Genomic DNA, 26902 nt, shown 5'->3' with positions numbered 1-26902 from the left:
GTGGTAGTAGTAACTGCAGGTTCAGATAGCTTTTTGTAAGCCATGATTAAGTATGATTGGTTATTAGTTTCCCGAGTTGGGAATCGGTGGCTCGGCACATGCCTGGCTCCATTCCTTCTTGGGGGACCGTCCCCAGAGAGTGCAGCTTGGGGAGAGTGTCTCGGCCCCGTGGAGTCTCAATTGTGGGGTTCCACAGGGGTTGATTATCTACCCAATGCTGTTTAACATCTATATGAGGCCTCTGGGAGGGGTCATCAGGGGATGTGGGGCATCGTGTCATCAATATGCTGATGACACCCAGCTCTACATCTCCTTTTCACCAACTGCAGATGATGCCGTCCTGTCCCTTCAGCGCTGCCTGGGGGCCGTACTGCAATGGATGCAGGAGAATGGGCTGAGGTTGAACCCGGACAAGACAGAAGTTCTGAGGGTGGGAGGCCCTGTGGCTAGTGGTTTGGGTGACTCTCTCCTGTTTGGGGGGGGTGACCCTGGCTGCGAAGAGTGGTCCGCAGCCTGGGCATACATTTGGACCCCACACTCACCATGGAAACGCAGGTGGCGTCGGTAGTCCGCACCGCCTTTTTCCACCTTTGGCGGATTGCCCGGCTGCGGCCCTACCTCGACACGGGGGCACTCACTACCTTGGTGCATGCGCTCGTAATCTCAAGATTAGACCACTGTAACGCACTCTACGTGGGGCTACTTTTGAGGCTGATGCAGAAACTTCAGGTGGTGCAGCATGCGGCGGCTAGACTCCTTAATGGAGTGAGAAAGTTCCAACACATTCCTCCAACTCTGGCCATACTGCATTGGCTGCCCATTTGTTTCCGCATCGACTTCAAAGTGTTAATGCTTACTTACAAGGCCCTAAACGATTTAGGACCTCAATGTCTGGCGGAACGTCTACTCCTACCAAGGTCTACCCGGATCACCCGTGCGAGTCAGGAGGTGAGGCTGAGGAGCCTGATGCTGAGAGAGGCCCGGAAGGAAAAGACATGAAACCGGGCCTTCTCGGCGGTGGCTCCTCGCCTCTGGAACAATCTCCCTCCGGAGATTCGCGCGGCCCCTACGCTGGGCATTTTTAAAACCCAATTAAAAACATGGTTGTACATCCAGGCCTTCCCTCCAGTTAATACCTGATTCTTATCTATTTTCCCTTCTTATTTTTCTTCTTTTTATTGTAATTGTCATTGGATTATGTATATTCTGGTGTTTTATTGTTTTATCCTATATTGGAAGCCGCCTAGAGTGGACGAGCAGTCCAGATAGGCGGGGTATAAATCAAATAAATGAATAAATAAATTAAATTTATATCCTCCCTTTTATTCCAATAACATTAAAGCAGCATAACTGCCTCTCTTCCTCGACTTTTCTCTCTCACACACAAAATCTCTGTGAGAAAGAGAGTGACTCACCCTTGGCCACCAGTGAGCCTCACAGCTCTCTGGGGAATCTGAGTCTGAATCTCCCAAGTCCCAGATTGACACTCTTAACCTCTGCATCACGCTGCAGCTCTGTTATATAGCCATGAGAGCTGAGTGGTATCAACATGTTTAGAGGAATATAGCTTTGACTGCCAAGCACAGAGGACTTATGATGTTATGTGCTGTTGGTGTGTGTTCTTGCTAGAGGTAAATAGCTGGCTAATGTGGGCAACAGATGCTGACCTAGATGAATGCACTTCACTGGATCTAGCAAGCGAGTGTGGTGACTTCTTAAGGGACCCCATGTTGTTCCCTTGTGTGATCCAGCTGAAAAAAAAAACAGCTTTAGTTCAAGCAGATCTTCCTCTCACTGTCAGTTTCCCTCACTAAAATGCCCTCACACCAGCCCCCTCCTTCCTGAGTCCGCAGTCTAGGCCTCCCGATAGTCAATTATCACTGACTGTCTCTTGGGGAACAAACAATGCCAAGGTGAGAGGAGGCAGCCAGCCAGCCAGTCTCATCCAGCTGCAGCCACTGAAGCACTAAATTATCTTCCACCACTTTGGAAGCAAGGATCATGATGCAGGAAGTGCCAAGGCATTTTTGCACCACCCCACCTCTGCTATGTTGGGAATGTGAATTTAGGAAATTAGCAAAACAGCAAAGGATAAGCTTACACTTTGATTAAATAAAGCAGCTGTTTTAACGTAGTTAAGGTGGACACCCCAGAGGATTGGAAAGTATCAGTCTACATCCCAATCCCAAAGAAGGGCAGTGCCAAAGAATGCTCCATCTACCGTTCAATTTCACACGCTAGCAAGGTTATGCTCAAAAGTGGTGCTGGAGGAGACTCTTGAGAGTCCCCTGGACTGCAAAGAGAACAAACCTATCCATTGTGAAAGAAATCAACCCTGAGTGCTCACTGGAAGGACAGATCCTGAAGCTGAGGCTCCAACACTTTGGCCATCTCATGAGAAGAGAAGATGCCTTGGAAAAGACCTTGATGTTAGGAAAGTGTGAAGGCAGGAGGAGAAGGGGACAACAGAGGACGAGATGGTTGGACAATGTCATCAAAGCTACCAACATGAATTTGACCCAACTCCGGGAGGCAGTGGAAGATAGGAGGGCCTGGCGTGCTCTGGTCCATGGGGTCACAAAGAGTTGGACACAACTAAACAACTAAACAACAACAAAAGGTGGCCATCCAAAGCAGTGGTCAGGGTTCCTCCACCTTTGACAGTTGTATGGTGGAGGGAATTTCAGCAGGCTGAATGACCAGATACAGTTGCTAAAATATTCTCTTGAGGCAACAATTAAAGGTACAAGAGATCTTTCTTCTTCATTCAGCCACCCTGAACCCAGCTTTGACTGTGCCAAAGGGGCACATTATAACAGCCAAGCACAGTTGGGAAACCCAAGACCTGATGGCTCTGCCCAATGCACATTATTAAGACACTGGAATCTTTGCCATCATCAAACTTTATTTTGCCTTAGTTTAACTTCATAGTCTACTTGTGGTTTTTCTCAAGATACTCATCTGTCACAGAAAGGTTGCTGTTATGTATTCATCTGTTACTGTTGTTGGTGATGTATGTATGCATGTATGTATGTATGTACAGTATGTATGCATGCATGTATGTATGTATGTATGCATGTATGTATGCATGTATGTATGTATGCATGCATGCATCTCCATTATTCCTTCAAGGAGCTCAAACATGGTTCAATCTCAGATGATGCAATTAGCACATTTTTAGAAGTGGAGTTCCTTTAACAGGTAAAAGATTCTGCTTCTTCTACCATGAGCTTGTCTTATTCTGCCTTGTTGGCAATTAGATGGTGCTTTTTTTCATGTGTGATTGGTCACTGAGAGGCAAAGACAGGCTTTATTTGCAAGTATAATTGTTCAGATATGGTACATGGAAGGAGTTACATATGTGGAGAGAATGAATTCGTATTCCTGAAATCACATATGTTCTAAAAACAGGAAATACGGTACATGTTTCCTTTAATTGGAAACCTTTGGTTTTAAGAACAGGGGTGTAAAATTCCAACCAGACTCAAGACAGTAGCCTCAAGAGGACTTACATCACTTCTCACAGATATGTACCATCAATTTCTAGACTTTGGTGTACAGTTTTTCTGCACTGTCTATCGGGAAGTTGTGCTAAGCCTGAAGAAGTGGAATTTTATCCACAAAGGTTTACAATTTGTTTAATTTTTATCACCCACTCTTACATTTGTTTCCTTTAATGTGTGATTTGACCCATGATCTCTCATCTAGACTCTGCTCAGAGCCATATCTATTTATCTTCAAGAGGTGACTTGAATCATCAAATGTCTTAGACTATCACATGGATCAGAGAACTCATGTACTATCGATTTATAAGCTGCATCTGTTTATTGTGCAGTCAGTTAATGAATATATCTTCTCTCAAACTGCCGTATCAGTCATGGGGTGATTGTATCTTCTGTGCCCTTGAACCACTCAGATGTTTTGTGCCTGAGAGCAAAATAATCACTGCCCGACTTCTGTTCCTTCACTGCTTGAATTGTTCTATTCTGATTGTTGAATGATATGTAGTTGCAGAGATGACATAGCATCTTTCTTATGACACCATTGGAATTGAAAAGGTTTGGTCACATATTGCAAATCAGTACATTCCTATACTTTTTTAAAAAGTGATTTTAAGAAAGATTCTCTACATGTTCTTCATGAGGAGTGCTCCTCTGGTGACGTTAAACAACAAAAAGATACTGTAAACATTAACAAAAAGTTGGGGTGTGGGGGGGAGGCAAAGACTTGTGACACACTTGAGACTAACAGATTTATTCTGGCATGAGCTACAATTCACAGAGTGGACTGTAATCCATAAAAGCTCCCACTGAAATAAATCTATTCAATTATTTTTACCTTTGTGTTGGGCTGAAGCAGACTGACAGAGCTACAGTGTTGAAAAAAGGATGAACAGGAAGCTAACTCCCACAACAATGGGCTAACATTGAATTCATATTCTGATGACTGAGCAGCCTTTAGTTAAACAAGCCTATTTGGCATTTCATTAGTTTATTTGTCACAATAATATTTGTCAGGCTACTCAGTTTTTTTAAAAGGCTCAAAAAGTCCCCTTGCGCCCTCTAGGGGACATGGCCGGCAAATTTTCATTATTTTGAAAAGGACTCCGCTTTATAACTTTTAGCAGGATGTGCAAGGAGCTTTAAAAATAATTGCAAGACATAGGGTCAGGGGGATCTCAGGGGTGGGTGTAGCCCTCCAATGACAGACATCTGCAGCATCCAGAACTCTAGAGATTGCCTACCCTGTGGTTTATTTCTGCAGCCTTGCATGGCATTTGAAGTTTTAATATCAGAGCAAACGTGGCAGCCTTTCCCTTGGATTCAGTGTTATCAAATGTGTAATTGGGCCCTTTAAACCATCTTCTATTTTTTTCACTGTCTTTCCTAACTTTCAGGAGCACAAAAGGTAAGAATGTGAGAGTTGCTATGCTGGAGTAGAGTTCATCCAATGCAACATTCAGTTAAGACTGGCCAGCTATGTACTCTCATGAGGGAATGGAATATTAGCACCTGGCAACAAAGATTTCCATCTCTGAGTAGTGGCCATCCGTTATTTGTGCCCTGCATTTTCAGACCCAAGATAAGTTGCTTCAGCAGAAGCTGGAAGCCAGCCCAGCAGATACTCTTGTGCAATGGCCATGGTTTTTGAGTGGGGTGGGAGCTGAAAGACAATCAGTAGGGGTCATCAACTTGTGTGGGTGCAGCTGTATAGCTATTTGACCACTTTTGACTTTTAGTGTTCTTGCAGACCTTGAGTCAAATAGGCAGAACGTAACATTTTCTTACCACTGAAGTTTCCTCAGATAATGTAATTGGATGTTCAGAAGTGTTCTGCAGGAGTTTAGCTGCTCAATGGAACCAAAGCCTTCTGCAGCTGAAGAACTCTCCTGTATGAAAACGTTCGTATCTTTGAAGACTGATTTGGGAAAGACGTTTTAAAAACCACAAACTGGTGAATACTGTATAAGGTAGAATCTCCACAGAGCATTAAGTACTCAACCTTAGGTTGGTTGGCTGAGATTCTTGACAGGGATTACTGCTCCCATCATTGCTAAGCATTGGCCATGCCCATTGGGACTGCTGGGAACCAAAATCAAACAGCATCCGGAGAGCTGTAAATGTCCACCCCAGGACTAGTCTATTGCCCATCCTTTGACCCACCCCAGCCTACTAGATGGTGATACATGGAGACTCAACAAACACAGAAGGGTGACACTTATAACAAGGAACAGATGTATAAAGAGTAAAGAAAACCACAAGACAGCATATTGGCAGCATACATAAGTCATACAAATAATACAGAGGAAAAGTACAATAGGGATCAACTAGTATGTTGGTATAATAAACAAGAGGATTTTGTACGATTAGAAGGAAACATTCACAAATCACTTTTCATAGCACCAAAAAGCCTATTTTATAAAATACACAGTTAAATCATATGTATTAATATTTATTATTTTATACAGTGCCATTTTTTGTGCATGGCTGTTAACAGACAATCCAGATGATTAACCATTTCCTGCCCCCCCACCCCCAAGGGACCCCTGCAATTTAGAACAGGCCTAGAAGGAATGGAGTTGATGGGTGAGAGTCAGTCAAGAGCTACATCCTGTGTTTTCATTGTATTCTACTGGCACTAGTTCTAAATACTTATGTTGCCTTCCACCACTTTTAATTTTCCATCTGTGATTTAACAGCAGGCAAGATACAATATTTTTGCTTCCATTTTTCATTTGTGCTTGGCTATTTCTCATGTATAATGAAATCCATTTAGTCAAAATTATCTATATCTCTATCTATATATATGGGGGGGGGGAGAAAGAGAGAGACATGGTGGGTTGTTTTCTATATATAGAAATATAACAGTCAGACTTTCTCCATCACCATTTTTAAAAAAGAGAGAAGCCAAGAGGGGTTGTTCTGGATTAAAATTCATAGGGCTTGAAAGTTGAATTCTGAAGTATTACATCAAAGCCTAATCAGCTTGTCTATATTTCTCTGTCAAAAATGTTATTTTCATCTACTTTGAAAATTAAGTTTAAAGTACATTTAGATTATGGCATACAATCATAGATTAATTCGGGATCGGTTTCTGATCTCAGCCACCAAGGTCATCGCTTTTAAACAATTTTTAAAATGGTGCTGGTAATGTAGATTTTTAGCAGAACGATGAATATTTGGTAGAAAACATGAGAATTGCCAGCTTTTTTGGGAGGTGGGGGGGACATACCCTTTAACAGCAGATTGGTTGGTAGTTGTTAACAGGCAATAATGCTTGCTTCTGTGCCTTGAAGGAAAGATTCACCTTCGGATTTTTGTAGCTCAAGCCTCCATTAAAGGCACAGAAACATGGAATCCATGTGTGTGTGTTTTCATTTTCCTGATCAAATGGCAAACCTATTTACTGGAGTTCATTCCTGGTGAACATCAAATCATTCATTATAGTGACTTGAAAGAAAAAGAATTAAAATTCCTGGTACAGTATTGCCGGCTGTAACCCTATGCACAGTTAAATTTGCATAAGCCTCATTTGTTAACATGGGAATTGCTCACTTATAACTAGCCACAGGGATCATGACCTAAATGTGCAACACAATCTCTAATTCTGTGCATACTTATTCATAAGGAAGCCCTCCGGGATCTCAATGAACCATAAGACTAAATCAATAAGACTGATTAAAACCCATGACTCAGACATTCACACACATACATATCATTATAATGCCTCAAAAGGATGAGGGATTCTTATTAAAGGAATTTATTATAATTTGGTTTTTGTTGCAATGATTTCACATGTTTAAGCTTTGGCTTAATCTCCTTGAAAGACTCTCCTGTAACCTCATGACTCCTAGAGTTTGATCTGTAACTGGGGGGAAACACTAGATCATAATACAAGACTTACGACAAAACAGTGAGAGTTGGAAACACTGTTGATATAATTCCAGACAAACCTCAGTTGAGAGATGTTAACAGCAGAGAAAAAGCAGGAACGAAGGACAAGACTAGAATCAGACCCATAGGTAAGATTTCAAAATCTAGGCTACGTTTACTGTGGTCAAACCTATCCCAGAAGGACACGGCTCTGAATGGATCATGCGGATACAGTTTTGGACCGAGATCCTGCAAGCACTTATGCACACATTGCTAGTGTTTTGATTAAAACAAGGACACAGAGTTACTTGTGATATATGGGCACAAAAGTACTTGCAGAGTTCAAATATTAGAGCCTTAAATTGTAACTTTAGTACAAAAAAATGGAAACAAACAAATTCAGTGCCATTTAATGGAATGTCCTCTGCAAGGCAGACAAACATTGTAAGTCTCCAAAGCTATACATGTTTAGGAACTGTAACAGTCGTGATCTATTTCATTGTTTTCTCCCTGGGGAAATTAAGGATATTCCCTCCCCCCCATCACAGTGTACATGATTTAAATTTGCCTGTCTATACTTTGGGGAGAGTGCTTACGCACACCTGTGACTCTATAGCTTTGCTGGCTGGAGCTATAGAAATCATAAAGCACTTCCACTCACTAATATGTACATGGGGTAATTAAAGGAGACAGATGTAGTTCTCTTGGGTGCTATCATGTTCCGGTGACGTTTGTTCTTTTGAGCCACAGCGTTTCAGGTCTGCGGTCGGGGCTCTGTCACTCGGCTGCTGCTCCTGCTGCTGCTGCCACCGCCGTCACCTGGGGGTTCCTGAAAAAAAGCAAGCAGAGCGTCATTCACTTTTCCCATCTCTGAGCAGCAATGTGATCTCACAACAGGGCCGCCAGATGGAGAAGAGGGCAAAGACTTTTGAATAGTCAATTGGTGTTCAGAAAAGGGAGTTTTTATTGGACAGGCTTCTACTAGTTACAATTTCCTCTTCTTTACAACTTTTTGGGTTCTCTTTTGCATCTGGTCACCTGTGCCCTATGAATAACTGAGAGTGTTCACATCATGCATGGCAGAATGGGATCCCTTCCCGCGACACCAGGAATAAGGCATCTGTGGCTGTCCAGAGGCTTTTGGGGCCCCCCAGGCCCTCAGAACCAATGGTCAGGGATGGTGGGATTTGTAATCCAAGAATACTTTAGAGGGACAGAGATTATTCATATCTTGTTTTTTTTTTTTATAGAAGTTGTAGAGAGACATTGCTGGGCTAAGAGGACTAATTTATTTCAATATGTAGTCCTAGAAATATGTCTATACACTAAATAAATCCAACTGTGTTTAGTGGGATTTATTCCCAGGTACTATGTATAAGATTTCTGCCTCCTGAGTAAAAAACAAAAAGTACTGTGGTGTCTTTGAGACAAAAACGTTTTTTTTCTGTGGGACTTTTAGCCACAGGTTATTATACTGTACATGGTGATGGGGAACAGACTGTGGCTGGTCTGTGCTTACTTACAGAGAGCCACTTCCCCAGCCTTAAACAGCATTGATTCTTAACCAGCAAGATAATGTGGAGAGAGAGAGAGAGAGAGAGAGAGAGAGAGAGAGAGAGAGAGAGAGAGACCAACATAAGAGACCAGCTGTGCCCCCGTATCTACTCTGGCACCACTAGAACTGGTCCCAATATTATTCATACCACCAGGAGTCCATTCACTTATCTTCTAATGTGACCTATGCGATCCCCTGTCAGCAGTTCCCCTCCATGTTCTACAGAGGGCAAGACAAGGGAGAGCCTCTGTGCAAGAGAAGAAATGGACACGAATGTCACATGAGATACAAAAACAGACAGAGCCTGTGTCAGAACACTGTCACTGATCTTTAAAGGGGCATTGCAGAAAAAAGGAATTACAAATGGAGATTTGAATGGAACACAGCTGAAGTGAGTTGAGAGTCATAAGCCCCATGTTTATCCATAATATTAATAAAGATTGGGGCTTTTAATTCGGAAACCTCAGGTCCTAAAGGTCAAGATCTAAGAATCCACATCCCTGGAACCTTCCTATTGCCAGGAAGTTAATGATATCAATACCTTGAAAGTTCGCCACCTATGTTAGTAATGACATTGCCATTATGTCGCTTTATTAGCAGATGTTAATATGCAACTGTCATTCTGCGTGGTGCCACACCCACCTGCGTGGTGCCACACCCACCTTAACCCTTACCTACATGTTGTCACCACGACAATGTCAACGGTGTATAAACCTGTGGTCCAGATAATGTGCTTTATGTGTCCGGAGAAGCCTATAGAAGTTCACACTAAAATAAAATTGTAACTCTGAAAGGTGTCACCAAGCTTTTGTTTTGGTCTCTGTTGTAGTTGTTGTAACAGTCCAACATGACTATTTCTTTGAAAATGCCTTCTGAGTAGATACAGTTCTCTGGGCCTTAACAAAGTCCAGCCACTCTTGCTGTTATGTCACCCAGTTCATACTGGCTCTTAAATTGGGTTGGGGAAAGTGGTCCCCCAAATCCCCTCTAGCCTTCTGATCCCTCAAAAATAATCATATCCCAAACACAAAACTGCATCCCCCCCAAAGTCTCGGGGTGGGATGGGGAATAATTTGCATAAGTGTCATCCCTCATTAGCCTTTGTAAGACACTGATGTTATCAGTTCCAGTTTCTGAAGAAAAGGCTTTCTCCAACCTAAAACAGTCCCAAGAGAGCCATATTACATTCAATTGGCAAATTGTGCCTCGAGGCTTCTTGAGAAGAATTAAATATGGATAGTTATAAGCAAACAAATTTTGATAATGAATAAAACATAGTGACTATATGTTTAACAGCAACTTAATTCACAGAAATTCAGGGAAATCTGGGAACCACTGGCTTTGTTCCTGGAAAGTACTTTAAAAAAGGAATAAAAGAAAGATCCATTTGATGACAATAAACAGGATGGAGATGTGAATATGCACCTGACAGAACACATTCATGAACAAGAAAAAGAGCTGCTGAGGTCTCATGCATAACCTCACAACCAGGGCACAAGAGGGACCCCCTACAAATTTGCAGGTGGAAGCTTTATGCATCCAGCTAATAAGCCTCCTTTAGTATCATGGTTGGGAAAGCAGCTGCTAAGTTTACAATGCTTTGCTAATTTTCTTTTTTGGTCTGCTCAGTTGTTTAAAATTACACGTAATGCATAGTAGTAACAATGCTTTTCCAGCTAGATAGTTGTATTAATGTGATGCAGAAAAAACAACAAAGAGTTATGTGGAATATGGTTGTTCTGGGTTTTTCGGGCTCTTTGGTCGTGTTCTGAAGGTTGTTCTTCCTAATGTTTCACCAGTCTCTGTGGCCGGCATCTTCAGAGGACAGCAACCTGTGCTCTGGTGTAGTTGGCTTGGGAGTGCAGTATTTGTGGCTGTGAGATAGGCTTTTGTCTTTTTCTGTAGATGGGTGATTAGTGTGTATTGTTGTGGGTGTATTGTTGTGCTAAGGAGAAGAGATTATCTGTTCCTGTGGTTGATGGGTGTCATTAGCTGGTCTTTTGTGTGCAGTGATCCCCTGTCCTTGTGGCTGGGTAGAGTTCGTTGACCTTTTGCATGTCGTATTTTTGAGAGCTGGGAGCCAAGTTTTGTTGAGCTTCATACTTTCCTTTTTTTGTTGAAACTGTGCTGGTGCTTGTGGATTTCAATGGCTTCCCTGTGCAGTCTGACGTAATGATTGCTGGTGTTGTCCAGTATTTCAGTATTTTGAAATAGAATTTCATGTCCAGTTTGTTTCAGGGCATGTTCAGTTATGTAGCACTTTTAACACAAGCAGATGTAACCTCCAGTGAGCTTTCCTGGGCACAGATTGTTGGTTCAGATGAACAACTGTCTTCCACTGAAGACATTGGCTGTGTCTGCCAAAGTCTATGCCAAACTGAACTAACAAAAATGCAGCAGATCTCCAGCGTCTTCTGTGGTCTCTAGATTTAGTAGAGTTCAGATACAATGCTATGCACACCTACCAGGAAATCCATCCCATTAAACTCTACAAGACCTGTTTCTGAATAGAAAAGAATATGCTTCCATTGTTTGTTTATTTTTCAACCCCTTCACACTTCCAGTTCAAAATGAGAAGAAGTTGTTGGATGAATGGGTCCTTGGAAGGAATGCCATTAATGAAAACACAGGGGAGGAGGTCAAATTTATTACAAGCATGAATATTTCTTTTTGGGAAGGAGAGGAGTGTACGGGGAGGGAAGATTAAGGAACTTACTGAGTCAATTAATACTACAGGTTGATGATTGTATTATATTTAGTGACTCCGGGATCCCCTGGGAATGTTGGCAGGAGTTCTGCACAGGGGAGGAAATGGAATTTTCCATGCTCCATCTCTCTGTGAAATGAGAAGATTGGTGGTGTGTAATTTTTTGTCATTAACCAGCTTTCCCTGTGCGAGAGGACAAAGTAGGAAGCAAGACGCCAAAGACAGATTTCTTGCCACTCCTCCACACTCCTATCTCTGTTTTTTTGTGAGTCACACACACACATCCCATTTTGGATTTGTTTTTGTGTTGCTGTAATAAGAAAAGAAGATGAGAACTGCCCCCTCCATTTTAAGATAAATAAATAAATGTTTCCCTCCTCATTGCCCATTATTTAATCTATTTGCTGCCAAACACTGGAGAATTAATCTCGGTGACAAGAGTTTATATTATGCATGTGTCAGATACATCCTATCACTTTGAGCAGATAAAGAAGAGGCAGATAAGGCCATCCCACATTCTTGCATTAGTATCAGAGCAGGAAATCTGTTTTCTTTCTTCAAATCCTCAGTGGATGTGGATTTCTGTGTTTAATCGGTGAAACCAGGACTGTTTATACCTTAACAGCAGGCTGGTCCACAAAGGTCCCAATCCAGAGATGAAGAAGTACACATTCTGTGTGGATGAAACTGGACCATCTACCATTTGTCTGCAGAAGCAGATAGTCCTTGAGAACAGAAATAGCACCACTGTGTTGCAATGAGGGATAAAGAAAGTAAGCCGTGTCAGTTGTTCCTCAGGGTCTTCCACATACAGGAGGCAGATCGGTATATCTACCCATTTCCTGTTCCATTCCTATCTTGACCCATTAGACAATTGGACCATTGGCCTATGGTGACAAACAATTTCAACAAGCTGTCTTAGAGCAAGGGTCCCTCTAGTTCAGTCTTTCCTACGCTGATTGGACTCTTCGGTTTCAGATGCAGTCTTCCCTAGCCCTAAAAGGAGATGCCAGGGATTGGACCCAGGGGCATCTTCATGCTGTATCTGTATTTTGCCAGGACTATGTCGTTTATTTCCCCTGGCACCAAGAAATTCTACACTCCTCCCAGCTCCAAGAAATCCTTCAGGATCAGTTCCCTAGCTAGCCATGTCATGGATCAGAAGCAGATGACTCCTCATTGTTAGTACCAGATGGTGGTCATTTAGAAACCACCCAAGTGGCTACTCAAAGTTCATGGGGAGCTGATTGTTTATTTAAGCTCTGGTCACATGATGAGTTGAATGGCCGACATGAAAAAAGAATTAATATGATATGGCAATCAGCCCACTATGAATAGATCACAAGGATAATCAACTCTCCAGATAATGAACTCTCGACATGCAAAATGTTTTCAAGTGACAGCCATTCAGTAGATGGTTGGCTGTATTCCCTGCATAGAAAATGCAGAAAGCAGAATCTTTCACAAGCCCTTCCAGGATCTTGATCTCATTTGATCTTCATAGCAGCTGAGCTATATTTCTTTACAATGTGCTCCACAGAGAAGGGAGCTGAGGTAGAAAGCCATATAATTCTAAATTCTGAATTCAAGTAGATGCTGACTTCCCATTTAAAACTGCACCTGCTTCTTCTTTTTGCAGCCAGACTTCAAAGAGTGGCGAATGGGCAATGGGCGATTTTATAATTATAAACTGGTTAGCAAATGCAAGCCAGCAATGATCTGAATTGGTTGATTCAGGCAGTTCTTTTTTGTTGCTCCGATGCTGTCAGTGCTTAAGAATGGATAGAGACTTCCTGGATCACATCACAGGCCTTTGTAGCCTAGCACTCTCACTTCAGTAATCAGCCAGAAGCCCCTGGAAGCTCACAAGCAGGACATAAAAGTGCATTCGTTTCTGCATAGTTAGCCCATCATCTCAGTCATGATGTGAATGTGAAAAGTTGCACAACACCACAAACCTTGGTGGTGTTAAGCCAAGTGGCAGTGTTTGAGATAATGGTGTATTACCCAGATGATTGTTCAGCACACCACGACTGGGATGTGGGATGGGATTCTCATGAGGACAAATCACTAACTGGTGGTATGGATGAGAAGATTATCATCAATGCAAATTCGCCTTATGGTCACACACATGAGGAACTCCAACGGCCAAACTGACTGCTATGCTGCCGCCGCTGTATGTAGCATTCCCTTGGTGGCTGATTCTCTTCCACAAAGTTTCCTTGCGAGAGGAAAGTTCCAGCAAAGAAGGAGGGAAAGGAAAGGGAGGCTCTTTCCCTATCAGCTTGGTTTCCTCAGAAACTCTCTGCACCAAACAGTTGCCTCTCTCCCCCACCCCCAGGTTTTCAGGGCTGATTTTGCGAATCTACTGGAAGTGTTCTGAGAAGATAGGGGCCATCAGGGTTCATGTATCTAGTTGGGCATAATATGCCGTTTGAATATAATTTATCCTACCCACCACTGACATTTTGGCAAAAGTTTTGCAAACTAAATAAAGACCACAAATTAGTATATTTATCCAACATCATCTGCATGCTTTGCTTAATTCACAGAATATGGGTGTTCAGGCCAGACAGAAGCTACTATTTTCAGTATACCATCCAAAGTACAAGCCCGAGGGCATTTGAACATGCCATTCTCAGGGACACCAATATTATTTTATCTGCAAACCATTCTGACTTCCCCTTTTTTAGTGGAAGCCTGCAAGAACAGCTACATGTTGCCTCAGGGCCTCAAATGTGACCTACTAGCCAAGTACTCCTCCCCTTCAAAATATTAATTAACCCCCCTCCCAAATGAACAAGCCCTTCTAGAGACCACAGTGGAATATTTTTGTAGCCCACCTTAGCAACCCACCCCAACATTTTCTTTAAAAACACTGAGTGTTTGTTTGGTTCCTACAGGATACTTTTCTTAGGGTGGCTTTTCTTAGGGTGAGGGAGTATATAATTTTTATCATATGTGGTGGACCTGTATGGAAGTTAAGAGCTTTTGGAAACTAGTCCATGAGTTTTTACAAAAAAAATGTTATCTTCTATAATTCCATATGAACCTGAACTGTTTTTATTGAATATAATACCAGATTTGATAGAAAAAGAAAAAAGATACTTGATTATACATGTAACTACAGCAGCAAGAATTTTATATAACAAATAGTGGGGAAAAGAGGAGACTCCAACAATCCTGGAGTTAACAGAATTTTTTGTCAAAGCAGCAGAGGTGGATATTTTAACTGAAGTATTAAAAGACAAAGAAATTGTTGTGGCTAGAAAAAAGTGGGGAGTTCTGTACAGTTGGATGAGAGGTGAGAACACGAATGGGTTACAATTATGAGAAAGAAGATATAAGATATAGGATCGCTTTGATCCCTGCTTTCCCCCACTTGTTTTTGTTCTTTCTCAGCTTACTTCTGTGTATAAGACGACCCTCAATTTTTACTCTAAAGATTTTAGACAAAAGTATAGTCTTATACACAGAAAAATATGGTATATTGTTCTCTGTCACATTCTGTATTTTTATTTATTCCAGTACCCTGTTCCAAATTCCAGTCCCTATGATTTTCCCTTACCCAAAGGAAAATGAAATATTTTTTTTTAAAAAATTGGATTATTGGTCATGTTTGAGGAATTTTCTTCCAAAAAGGGGGAAGTTTCCTGAGCAATAACATATGTCATTATAGCCAACAAACTATCTGGACAACCATGTTTATTATGTGGCAGAAGGGGAGGCACATCAAAGGAAAACAGAAAGAACAGCCATTTTGTAGGGTACCTTAACTAGGAGCGGGCCATAAATTGCCCCAACTTGTTTCTGTAGTTTCTGCTGCCTCCCACCACTGAAGTTAGAAATATAGCAGCACTAAACAGACACACACACACTTGAAAGGAAGGCTTTATCCTTTTAAACCATTTCTTCCTTAGCAATGTTAAGGCATTTGGAAGGATTTGGGGAGAGGGCATGGAATGTCATTGCCAGCTATCTTGGGCACACTGCACTCAAAAAGAGAGATATGAGGTTTTAGCAGTTTGTTTTATCTGTATTGCCTATTCTTTGTTACATTAGGAGTCGTACTTCACACTCCGAGATCTGTGCATCTGAGGACCAAATTAGACAACATGACAAGTTTGCAATTAGCTGAGGAACTGGCTCAAAAAGTTAAGGACATTCAATTATTCTCCACTGAGGATTCACATCTCCACAATTTGCACGTCAGCTTGCTTTTGTTTGATGACTGAACATCAGGAAGTTATAAACGATGGACCTTTATTTTCATGTTGATTGTACAATTAGCAGTTTTGAAGAATGTGCAATCTCATTTGGCCCCAAGTGTTAATACAACAGTTTAACTTTCAAATTATTGGGTATTCCTACTCTATGAACAAGGTATGCATGACTTATCCACCAAATCTAATCAACCCACTTTCCATGGTCAACAATTCAGGGAAATGTGGTAATACACTGGTACATGCCACACTGCTGGATGATCGTCAGGATCTTCTGTGCAGATGATGGATGCATGAATTTGTGACTAATGTGATAATCTCATGGTAGTTTGTGATGTGAATTGACCTCTCGTTCCATAGATGCCAGCTGGATCCAAATCAGTGGTTTATGTGGGAACAATTTCCCATCCCAACACAGCCTCCCTTGAGCCTTCTTATTCCCATCCATGAAAATATCCTTCCCCTAGCAATCTGAGAGCTTTTGATGTTAATCTTCTTCCTCCCTGTGTCGAAATGGCCCACAGGATGTGGTGAGCACCAGAAGGAGTGCATCTGCATACTAAACACATTCATAGTATGGAAATGCTTTGTTTCCCAGCCTTACAGGGATATGCAAAAAAAGTATACAGGTTTAACTGGGTAATTTCTAATGCTGTGCATTCCTCTCCCCACTCCCTGATGGATGGTTCCTTCAGGATGTTTTGTTGACTCACTCATTTGTCTTGGCTGTACAATCTGTTACTGCCTTTACAGAAGAGAAGATCATTGGCACATGGGAAAGAAGGAGAACAAAAATGAGTGATTACTTTATAATTTGCTATAGCTATGGAATTCCATTTTCACAAATGACAAGGGGACTCTGCTATTGAATGGAGGAGCCTGTGCACTCTCTGGCTGATCATGGAAATGGTTGATGAGGCCAGGAAAGTCCACCAAGATCATCATCAAAGGAGGAAATCCAGCAGAGGACACTTTGCCGGGTGTTTCCTCAAACTCCGTAAAAGGACTTGAGCCCACATCAAATCCCAAATATCACATGCAGAGATTTAGTTCATGTAATAGTGACCAAAGAACATAACTATATGAAACAAGCCAGAGTAGCAAGGAAAGTTATGGAGGGTAGAAACAGCCATTACGAATAATCCATTATTAGAAGAAATAATGAGTTCCCTTTTAACTTTGATTGCACAAACAAGTACGTTTGCCTGAATCACATCTCTCCAACACTAATGTGCTTTCAGCTCTAGTGATAGTTACCTACTGTATAATGTGTATTTCTGCCCTTAAGAATGATCTGTCTTTACACAGACTGGCAGCACCTCTCCACCAAGAGGTTAAACAGGATGGTGACAAAATCCCAAGCAGGCATCTTGAATACACTGAGACCTGTGTGTATAGGAGGGAGTTTTGGAGGTGGATAAGCAACAGTCAGAAATCTTGCCTATGTGCCATAATATAGCCAGTTCTCACTTCTTCCACTGCATATGGTTTGTTTCCCAGAGTTTGCGTGCAGCATATCTTGTTTGGATGCGTGCCCATTTGAGAATGAAGGAATAGGCAATGTGTGGCCAAGCTGCAACTCCCATCAGCCCCAGTCAGCATAGCTGGTGGTGAAGAATGATGGGGTTGAAATCCAATGACAACTGGATGACTACACATTTCTTTCCATGTGTTGCCACCTATTGTAGAAGCCATATCTCACAATTAAAGGCTTTTGTTCAATCTCTTCCCATCATCCTTCCATATCACATATCAAGGGGCCACATGTGAGACTGGTGGGGCAGGCAAGTGTGGTAGGATTGATCTGACATAATTTCCTAAATACTTATTTCCTACCCTATATCCCCACCCCAATTAAGAGGCAATGCATAACATATATAGACAAGGGGGGGGTAAGGAAAATCAACACTATTTTCATGCAAAAAGGCAAGCTAAAGAGCTATTTCTGTCCCCCTTTCCACATACCATGAGACACAGATGTCACAAACGGAGGATGCTACTAACTGATCACTATTATCCTCTTTATAAATTACTTTTTAAAAATTGTTTATTTGTAAGCAAAACTTTGACTGCTAATTGAACCGGAGGGCAGGATAAAGTATTTTATAAATCAGTTAAAATGTATACACTATAGTACACAATTCCTGCTCTGGATTATTTGAATAAGGTTGAGAGGAGAGTCTACAGTAGAGCCCAGACCTTGGGGAGCAGAAAAATTAAAAATAAATATCAAAAGATGCATCCTTCAGACAGTTGTAAAAGGAGCAAAAATATCCCAGCTAAAAGAATGGATGTAGAACTAAAATGGAGCACAGAGCTATTAAGAATTGTCTTTTTTTTTATTCTGATGTCCCAAAAGCTAAGATGGGAAATGAGCAATGATGTTCCTAATTTTTAACGATAGATAGATAGATAGATAGATAGATAGATAGATAGATAGATAGATAGATAGATAGATAGATAGATAGATAGATAGATAGATAGATAGATAGATAGATAGACAGACAGACAGACAGACAGACAGACAGACAGACAGACAATCTCCGTATTATAATTAGTAAATAATTGCATATTCAAGGTACTTGTTTAATTCTGATTACCAACAAAAAAAATACTATGATTGAAATTTGCTCCCCATTTTCAGAAGCAATTACTGATAATCACTTTGCAGAATTAAAATGTTCTTGGTAGAATTCTCTTTGCAGACACAGAGTATAGTGACTCTATGGGCAGAGTAATCTACCTTTGTTGTGATGATTTCCACCTTGTAGTTACTCAAGGCAGAGATCACCCTACTGACTGAATGTGGATTCCCATTTGTGTAAGGAATTAGTGGATTCCCCTTTGCATAAGCATTGGGAAAGGAGGAACAATGTACCTACAGTAAGAGACAGCTATGCACATGGTGAAAAGACAAACAGGATTCTGGTGCCTGGAAGTAATTAATAACTGCAGCTCTCATGAGTGCACAATAAGCATAGCACAAGGCTATCAGATGTTTTGGATTTTAGTTCTAAAATTAATTCAGGGCTGTAATCCCACTTATTTGTTGGTTTACATTAACTTACTTATTTGTACATTTTTATTAATCTACTTCCTTACTATACCTCACCTAGAATTTTTAAAAGGCTTAAATCAAAACTAGTTTTACCATGATAATGTTTAAAATATAAATACAAAACAGCCATATATAATTTAGAAAAAGAAAGAAAATCAAATGGTGGTGCTGGGGGCTGCTGTAGCAGTATATCCTTAAAGCATCAAATCTCAGAAGGCTGGCTGCAGTTTCTTAATAAAAATGTCTGTATCAGTCTTCAGGTCAGTGAAATGAGGGGACAGATTAGAAAAAGCTTGCATGGCAATGCTCATAACTGAGTTTGAAGGCGGTCACTGAGGAAACCCTGCTCACAGCGGAAGACAGCCTCACACACACAGTGTGTGTAAATGGGCCATCTGCAGGTCTTCCTGCTTCCAGAGCTCAACACAAGTGCCTTGAGTTGGGCTTAGAAATGGAATTGTAACCAATATAATGCAGATGCTGTAAAGGAGCTGGACTCTGAAGTTGTCATCCAAAAAGCAATATGTCCAAGCTCTTGAGTAGAGTAGGTGTTTCCCACCTAACTGATCCACTGCCATAAACCCAGGTTGTCAGGATTCAGCCTCAGTTTATTGCTCCCTATCCACTGACCACAGACTCCCTTGCTAAAGAATGAAACGGGCATAAATGGATCAGAGGAAAAGGGAGGGGGGGAGCTGAGCCTCATTAGCATATTGATTATATTTTACCCCAGACATTCCAAAAAGCTGTGAAATTCTGCAGGATGATTGCTATATTCCATGGATTGCTAGGCTTCTGTTGTAACATCATTTCTGGTATATATTTGAACAGGTAATCTTATTATTTTGTACAGTTATAACATACTTGTCCTAGCTTTGGTGGGCACTTTAGCTTGCACCTGAAATGGTTTTGACAAAGCGACACCTCGGCCTCAAAATGAAGCCTACCTTATCTCTAAAATGCACACGTGACAGACAAATGGTGTACTATATATAGTATACATAGAGCTGGCAATCACACAAAGCAATTGTCACACAGACAACCTTTGGGTTGTGGGGACTCAGTCCAGCCCATTGTTCAATGTCCTGATTAATAGCTATTCTTGATGATCTCTGACAAGACTGGGGAATGATGTGTATATTGTTTATTAATACCCACAATTCCCCAGTACCTTGAACTGTTTGTATGGAAGCCTTTTGCTTGATTGTTCTATCAACCACTGCATGAACTGGAATCCAACTCTCCGTCTCACACAGACATTTGAGGGATGTTTTTTAGCCTCTGGAGGGCTGTAATTTGCTTGAGTAATTACAGCCTATGGGGTCTTGGACAGTCTAATTAGTTCAAGTCAAAGCGTATTAGATTCAAGTCACTAGAAGTATGCAAGGCATTAGGCAGAGTAAACATGGTGTGATGCAATTTATGACATTATCTACTTGGCACACGGGAAACAGAAGAGATAAATGAAATCCAGTTTCCAATAATTTTCATTTTGAAACATCTGTTGCTTTTGATGTCATAGAGAGCAAGAGAAAAAGCTTGGGATCCAGATATGAGACCTGCACAAAACACGATCCAGCTGTCCCCCTTCTCTGCCTCATTTCTGTGTGTGAATGTGTGTGTGTGTGTGTGTGTGTGTGTGTGTGTGTGGAAAGAACCACAATGAATGGGTGCCAAGATTCATTTTTCTTTTCTGCTCTTCCCCTTCACTTTTCATTCTTTTGTTTTTAAAATTACCTGCTTTTCAGTTTTTACTTTGATGTTTTATGACTGATACATTCAAGTAAGAACTCTCTCAAAGAATATGTTTGGGAAGGACACAGACTTGCAGAAAACAAAGAAGAGGCAGGTCCTTTCCTTTAACTTGGGTTCCTACATTGAGCAGGGAGTTATACTTGATGGTCTTATAGGTCTGTTCATTATTCTATAATAGGTGGCTGGATAGCTGAGTGGTTTAGTTATCTGGCTGCTGAACCAAAGGTAGGGAGTTTGATTCCTCACTGTGTCTTCTGCAAGTAGAGTCAGCCTGTGTAGCCAATCTAGCAAGCTGTGCAGTCCCAGGATGCTCCCAGAAGAAGGAAATGGAAAACCACTTCTGAACATTTTCCAGCTGGAAAAACCTTAAAATGGTCACTACAAGCCAGAATCAACTTGATGGCACATTGTTGTTGTTGTTAAAAACTCCAGGCACAGTCAAAATTATAAAAACATTGACTGGTATTATATAACAGATACAAGTTTTAACCAAAAACCCAAGTATCTGTTAAATATCAACGTAGTATGTACGCTGTTCCTAATATTGCCATTTTTGTAGATCTGATGGTGCGATTTCCGAGATCTGCAACTGCTTATAGTACTGTGATGGTGATTATGATGATACCATTGTTTGGAATAATCCAAATTTATTTTTGACAATGTAGATAATTGTAAACATTGCATATACACGTTTATTTTGCTACTTTTCAGATTTGCTTACTGAGTTGTTACTGAGGGAATAGCAGCTGCAGACATCTGGATTAGTAAAAAAACAATGTCTGTGAAATAACAGCAGTGAAAAATAACAATGACAATGACAATGACAATAAGCCAAACATTATCACCAGTAGACTGCTTAAAATGTGTTTGTGGAGATCTAAAATTTACCCTTGCACTGTGGCAACTAGCAGCAAAGTCAGTATTGCTGGCCATATACCCATTTCCAAAGACCTACATCATTTATTCCTTGATGCCATTCCATAGCTTTGATGCTAAAATGCTCATATACTAAATTCTGTTTCATGTTGTTGTAGAGCATGGGTAGAAAACCCAGTGCCTTCAAGATATTTTGCACGGTGTCTATTGCCCAAACCATGTTCTAGACCAGTGGTTTCCAACTTTGGGTAACCCAAGTGTCCTTGGACTACAACCCCCAGAAACCCCAGCTAATGGTGAAGGCTTCTGAGAGTTGCAATCCAGGGACACCTGGGTTACTCAAGGCTGAGAACCACAGTTCTAGACTACAGATCTCTGATCACTGAATATGTTGGATAGAAATGAAGAGAAATATAGTTCAAGATAAATGAAAGTCACTAGATTCCTATGGTAGATAAATACTTTGACCCTAAGATTTCAAACAGAATTGGGTATCAAAGTTAATTGGCCATAGAATAACTTTTTGCTATTCATACCTCCCTCCCTAACTGTTCTGATCTAATAAACTCCCACGTTTATTAGATCAGAACAGTTAATATTAAACTTCTAATAAACTTCATTATTACGTGTGGTTTCTCCATGATTATCTTCTGTGCAACTGAGAAAAATGTCCAAATGCCCCAATCATGTTTCTGAAGTCATCTGGGCAGGTCTTTCCCACATAACTGGCCCTCTCCTTCTGAAGCAGAGCTGACTTCGTGGGAAGGATCTGCACAATTTCCTCTTGATCCCCACCCCATGTCTGGGTCATTTTAACACTATCCCCACCATACCAGAGCTGCTCAAAGAGAACCAGCTCTCACACATATAAGACGCCGTCAAAGGGACGGCAGCATTTCAACACTCCTTGGATACTGGGATCCAGCTGAAAAGCTAGAAGGTTCTCCTGGAAATATTTATTATTTTTTTTATTGAAATCTAAGATTCCAGCAGCTGTCATTATGATGGATGAGAGCCCTTGGAAGTCCTGCATGTCAACTGTGAACACTTCAGGCAACCTTCAGTCTCCCTTGATGTTCTATTGCTTCAAATGCCTTTACACTGGCTGTATGTTTGGCTGGAATTATAGTAGCGTTTTGCTCCACAGTTGTTATTTTTTCTGGAAAATTCTCAGCACTGTAAATAAAGATGCCATGAGAATATGGCATAGGTTCAGGACCACCCAGGGATTTTCATCTAAGGCCTCCTAATATTTTGGGTTCTGATCCCAACCCCTTCTCATAGTTCCCTATGCCATGGGTATTGGTATCTCTGTGAGTGTTTCTTGATGTTAAATATTGCTAGTCTGGTTGGAAGTCTTTAGAGGAGGGAGCCTTTCCTGTATGTGAGAGTTACAGCTCTGGATTTTTAAACTGCTAACAAAGGAGTCCTCAAAACGGCCAATCTCCACTAATACTGTACTTGTGTCTGATAAATCTCATCTTAGTGGGGAAGGCTGTGATGAGTGGGTGATCCTTGTGATGGCTGAATCGGCTGTTCGTCTGCTTACTACAAGATCCCTGATCCTGCCCTCAGCCATAGTGTTTTTAATGTTTAAATCATAGCAAGGCTGGACAGTGCTTCAATGGAGGACATATTTAAAAAACAAGGATGCCCTTTAGCAACTCTTGAAAGAAAAGCCTACCCTCTGTAAAAGAGGCCACACATCTGCCTTAGTCAATCCCTCTCTGCGTTCAGAAGCGATCAGCCCAGAAAAAGGCTTTTCTCCTCATAAGGATTTTGTGAAAACCAGGTCTTGGCTTCTTCTGGGTCTTTCAATTCATGCCGCCATTCAGTTGTCAAGACTGTCTTAATAATAAACTGAGGTCCTGAAAATGACTTTTTAAAATAAATGTATTACATTCCTTAAAAAGTGTCTCAAGATTACTCATAAGTACCCCTGAGACTGCATGCCTACCCTTGCTTGAACTGGGAGAGGCAAAATTACCTCATAAACTGAAAAACTGTCCTCAATAATTACAGTCTGAAATTAATCATGGTATTAATAACGTTAAGCTGGGAATTTCTGGTTCTTTGCCTCTAAGGGCAGAGAGCACTTCCATATTGTATTGCTCATTCAGACTGAGCAAACACCCTATTTCAACTCACTGTCTATCAGTTCACTATAATATTTTATGTATGTTAGCAATGACTTCTGATGCCCTTGTCCGTTTTAAAACTGTATTTTCCCACTTCCCCCTCTTGCTCTCAGCTTAACCTATTATGCCAAACTGCCCAAATATAAATATCTAATTCTAGTGGCTAACCCTTTCCTGAATGTTTATTATATGAGTATCATGTTAAATTCCCAGCTGGAAGAGCAGACAAGCAGACAAGTTGTTACTCTTGTTTGTACATCACTATCCTGTTATGTATGCCTCAGTCCTCTGCTATAATGAGTGGCCCTCAAGGTATCGGCATGGCAAAGAAAAGAAGGAAGGGGCCAGACAGCAGGGCCTGGGACAGACCTGGGCAAAATGTGGCCCTCCAGATGTTGCTGAACTGCAACTCCCAGCAATCCTAGCCCACACAGCCAATAGTGAGGAGTGTTGGGATTTGCAGTTCAGCAACGTCTGGAGGACTGCATTTTGCCCAGGTCTGGCCTGGGAGGAAACAGGCAGGCAAAGTCACCAGGAGAGGAGAGTGATTCTTGTGCTCACCACCAGGATGTAGCTGCTTCACCTTCTTTGCACTACCCTCAACCTTAGGAAATTTCACAGGTACTTGTTGTAAAGGTGTTCCTCTTGTCTTCAACTTCATGAAGACATCTGCCCAGAGAGGATGTTTCCCTACTTAGAAGCTGAAATATTGTTGCTTAGTGTGGTAAGTCTGACTAGAGTAAGCCCTTTGAGTCAACAGAGGATTGGTGAGTCAAGTCATTCATTCCATTGATTCAAATGGGCCTGCTCTAATGGCAACGATGTCCCAAGAGACAGAGACAGAGACATAAAGTAGGGGAGTTCTCCTGAGACTCTGACTTCCTCTTTCTTGGTACAGGATCATCGCAAGGAAAGGTGTCCTTCTGTCCCTCAAGACTCCACCATCTGAAATGTCTTATGACTTCCTGCCTGCCTGCCTGCCTGCCTGCCTGCCTGCCTGCCTGCCTGCCTGCCTGCCTGCCTGCCTGCCTGCCTGCCTGCCTGCCTGCCTGCCTGCCTGCCTGCCTGCCTCCCTCCCTTCCTTCCTTCCTTCCTTCCTTCCTTCCTTCCTTCCTTCCTTCCTTCCTTCCTTCCTTCCTTCCTTCCTTCCTTCCTTCCTTCCTTCCTTCCTTCCTTCCTATTATCCGTAATTTATATCTACATACACACCAAAACATCATAAAAGGAAAAAATGCATGAGATTATTTGATTAGTCTATTATATCTCCAAACAATGTGGTTATTGGTTTGGTTTGGTTTGGTTTGCTGTAACTTATTGTCAAAGCAGCAAAACAAACTGCTTAGTGAAATATTTCATGGAATGATAGGGCTGCTATTATTGATATGCCATATTGGTGATTAGAGATCTATTGGTGGGTGTTACGCTCGTTTGATATGTTTGAAAGACACTGTAAATTGAGATAAACATAATGTTGCAGTGGATTAATATTACAGGTTTTGCAATGAGTTTGAGAACTACTTTGAACATAATGTCTTGTGGAAAATACGGTTTATATGTAAACACTCAGTGACTGTGGTTGAGCGGTCTCCCACTTACACAGATTTAAAAGTCTAGGTATCCAGTGTCCCCAGCTATAATAATAATAATAATAATAATAATAATAATAATAATAATAATAATAATAATAATAATAAGAAGAAGAAGAAGAAGAAGAAGAAGAAGAAGAAGAAGAAGAAGAAGAAGAAGAAGAAGAAGAAGAAGAAGAAGAAGAAGAATAAAAATAAGAAGAATAAGAATAAGAATAAAAATAATAATAATAATAATAAGAAGAAGAAAGTTGCAGTTATAAGCAATTATAGGCAGTTGCAGATCTCAGAAATGACACCATCAGAGCTACAAAAATGGCAATATTAGGGACAGCATACATACTGTGCTGATATTAAACATATAATTAGGTTTTTGGTTAAAACTTGTATCTGTTATATGATACCAATCAATTTTTTAATAATCTTGATTGACTGTGCCTGGTGTTTTTGAATAATAATGATGATGATGATGAAGAAAAAGAAGTTAAAGTTAATTCAATTCAGACTTATGGCAACTTTTTCTAGGATTTTCCAAGTAGAGAAGTGGTTTACCATTCCCATCTTCTGGGGGTGCCCTGGGATAGTGAAGCTTGCCCAGGGCCACACAGGCTGGCTCCTCTCCCAAGAGGCACAGTGGGGGGAATCAAACTCCTAACCTCTGACTCTGCAGCCAGATACTTAACTCTCAGAGCTTCCCAGCCAGCTATTAGAATCACAGAATAAATTAGGTGCTGACAAAGGATTTAAAACAAGAGAACAGCACTGTGTTTTTCTGATTCATGTTTTGGTTCTTTTCCTTTATCATCATAGTGAATTTTAGGTTGCCGGGAATAAAGTTACCAGCTCTCTCTCACCCATCTACACCCAAAGTCATACCCACTGTTTCTGTTCTCCTAGCACTTGTGGAGACCTGACTGTAGGACTGTCTTCTACAGTCAAGTTTCTTTTGTCATTTGCCTACCGTGCCTTTAACATATTGCCACTGAGGATTTCAGATGATATGAAAGATGGAATGAATATTTATAAATTTGCTTGTCCTTGGCAAAAATCAAAGCCCATTGTTGAAAAAATTGTCAACTGCTGGGAGACGGTGTGCTCCTGCAAGAGAGCAAAGAGATCAGTGTGTGGTTTTCAGCAGCATCGGCATTAGGAAAAAGTAGAAGCTTGTGGGATTTTTGCTTGGAAACCTTATATTTTACACTGAAAATCTTGTATTTTGCATGAATTACATGGGGTTCAAATGCAAATTACGTTTTTTTTTAAAAAATGCAAGGTTTTGTGCAAAATGTTTTAAGTATCAAAATGGAAGAAAAATGCATGTTTCTAATTTCACCTGGAAAAGAAACCTTTGAAAAAAATTGTTCTCACCACCTCCAATAACAACAGCAAAGATTTACATTCGCATGACTGTGACAATTTGGGCAGAAAATGAACCTGTAGATAATTACAGATAACCCATTATTAGAAACGGAAAGTCTGTACAGTATCCAAGTGTTTTCATCTCACATCAGGGCTGGCCTCACCATTAACCAAACAGAGGCAGTTGGTTCAGGCAGCAGAAGTGGCAGAGGTGGCAAACCTGTCTCTCTGCCAAGTAGCCCTTGCTGTTCCCCCATTCTGTTCCAGATTCC

The 26902-nt window shown here is 41.1% G+C and overlaps 1 protein-coding gene across 2 annotated transcripts in view; it reads right to left on the bottom strand.

The window, feature by feature from the left end:
• Positions 1-5712: 5712 nt before the first annotated feature.
• CYGB (cytoglobin) overlaps positions 5713-26902 on the bottom strand; it is a 132169-nt gene continuing 110979 nt past the window's right edge. For both annotated transcript variants that reach the window (XM_020806489.3, XM_020806490.3), the window contains exon 6: positions 5713-8202. In XM_020806489.3, coding sequence (XP_020662148.1) covers positions 8151-8202 — 52 coding nt within the window. In that variant the 3' untranslated portion in view covers positions 5713-8150. The remainder of the gene's footprint in view (positions 8203-26902) is intronic.

The sequence above is a fragment of the Pogona vitticeps genome, chromosome 2 (genome assembly GCF_051106095.1).
Source record: "Pogona vitticeps strain Pit_001003342236 chromosome 2, PviZW2.1, whole genome shotgun sequence".
NCBI lineage: Eukaryota > Metazoa > Chordata > Lepidosauria > Squamata > Agamidae > Pogona > Pogona vitticeps.
This window is presented reverse-complemented; position numbering and strand designations above follow the sequence as displayed.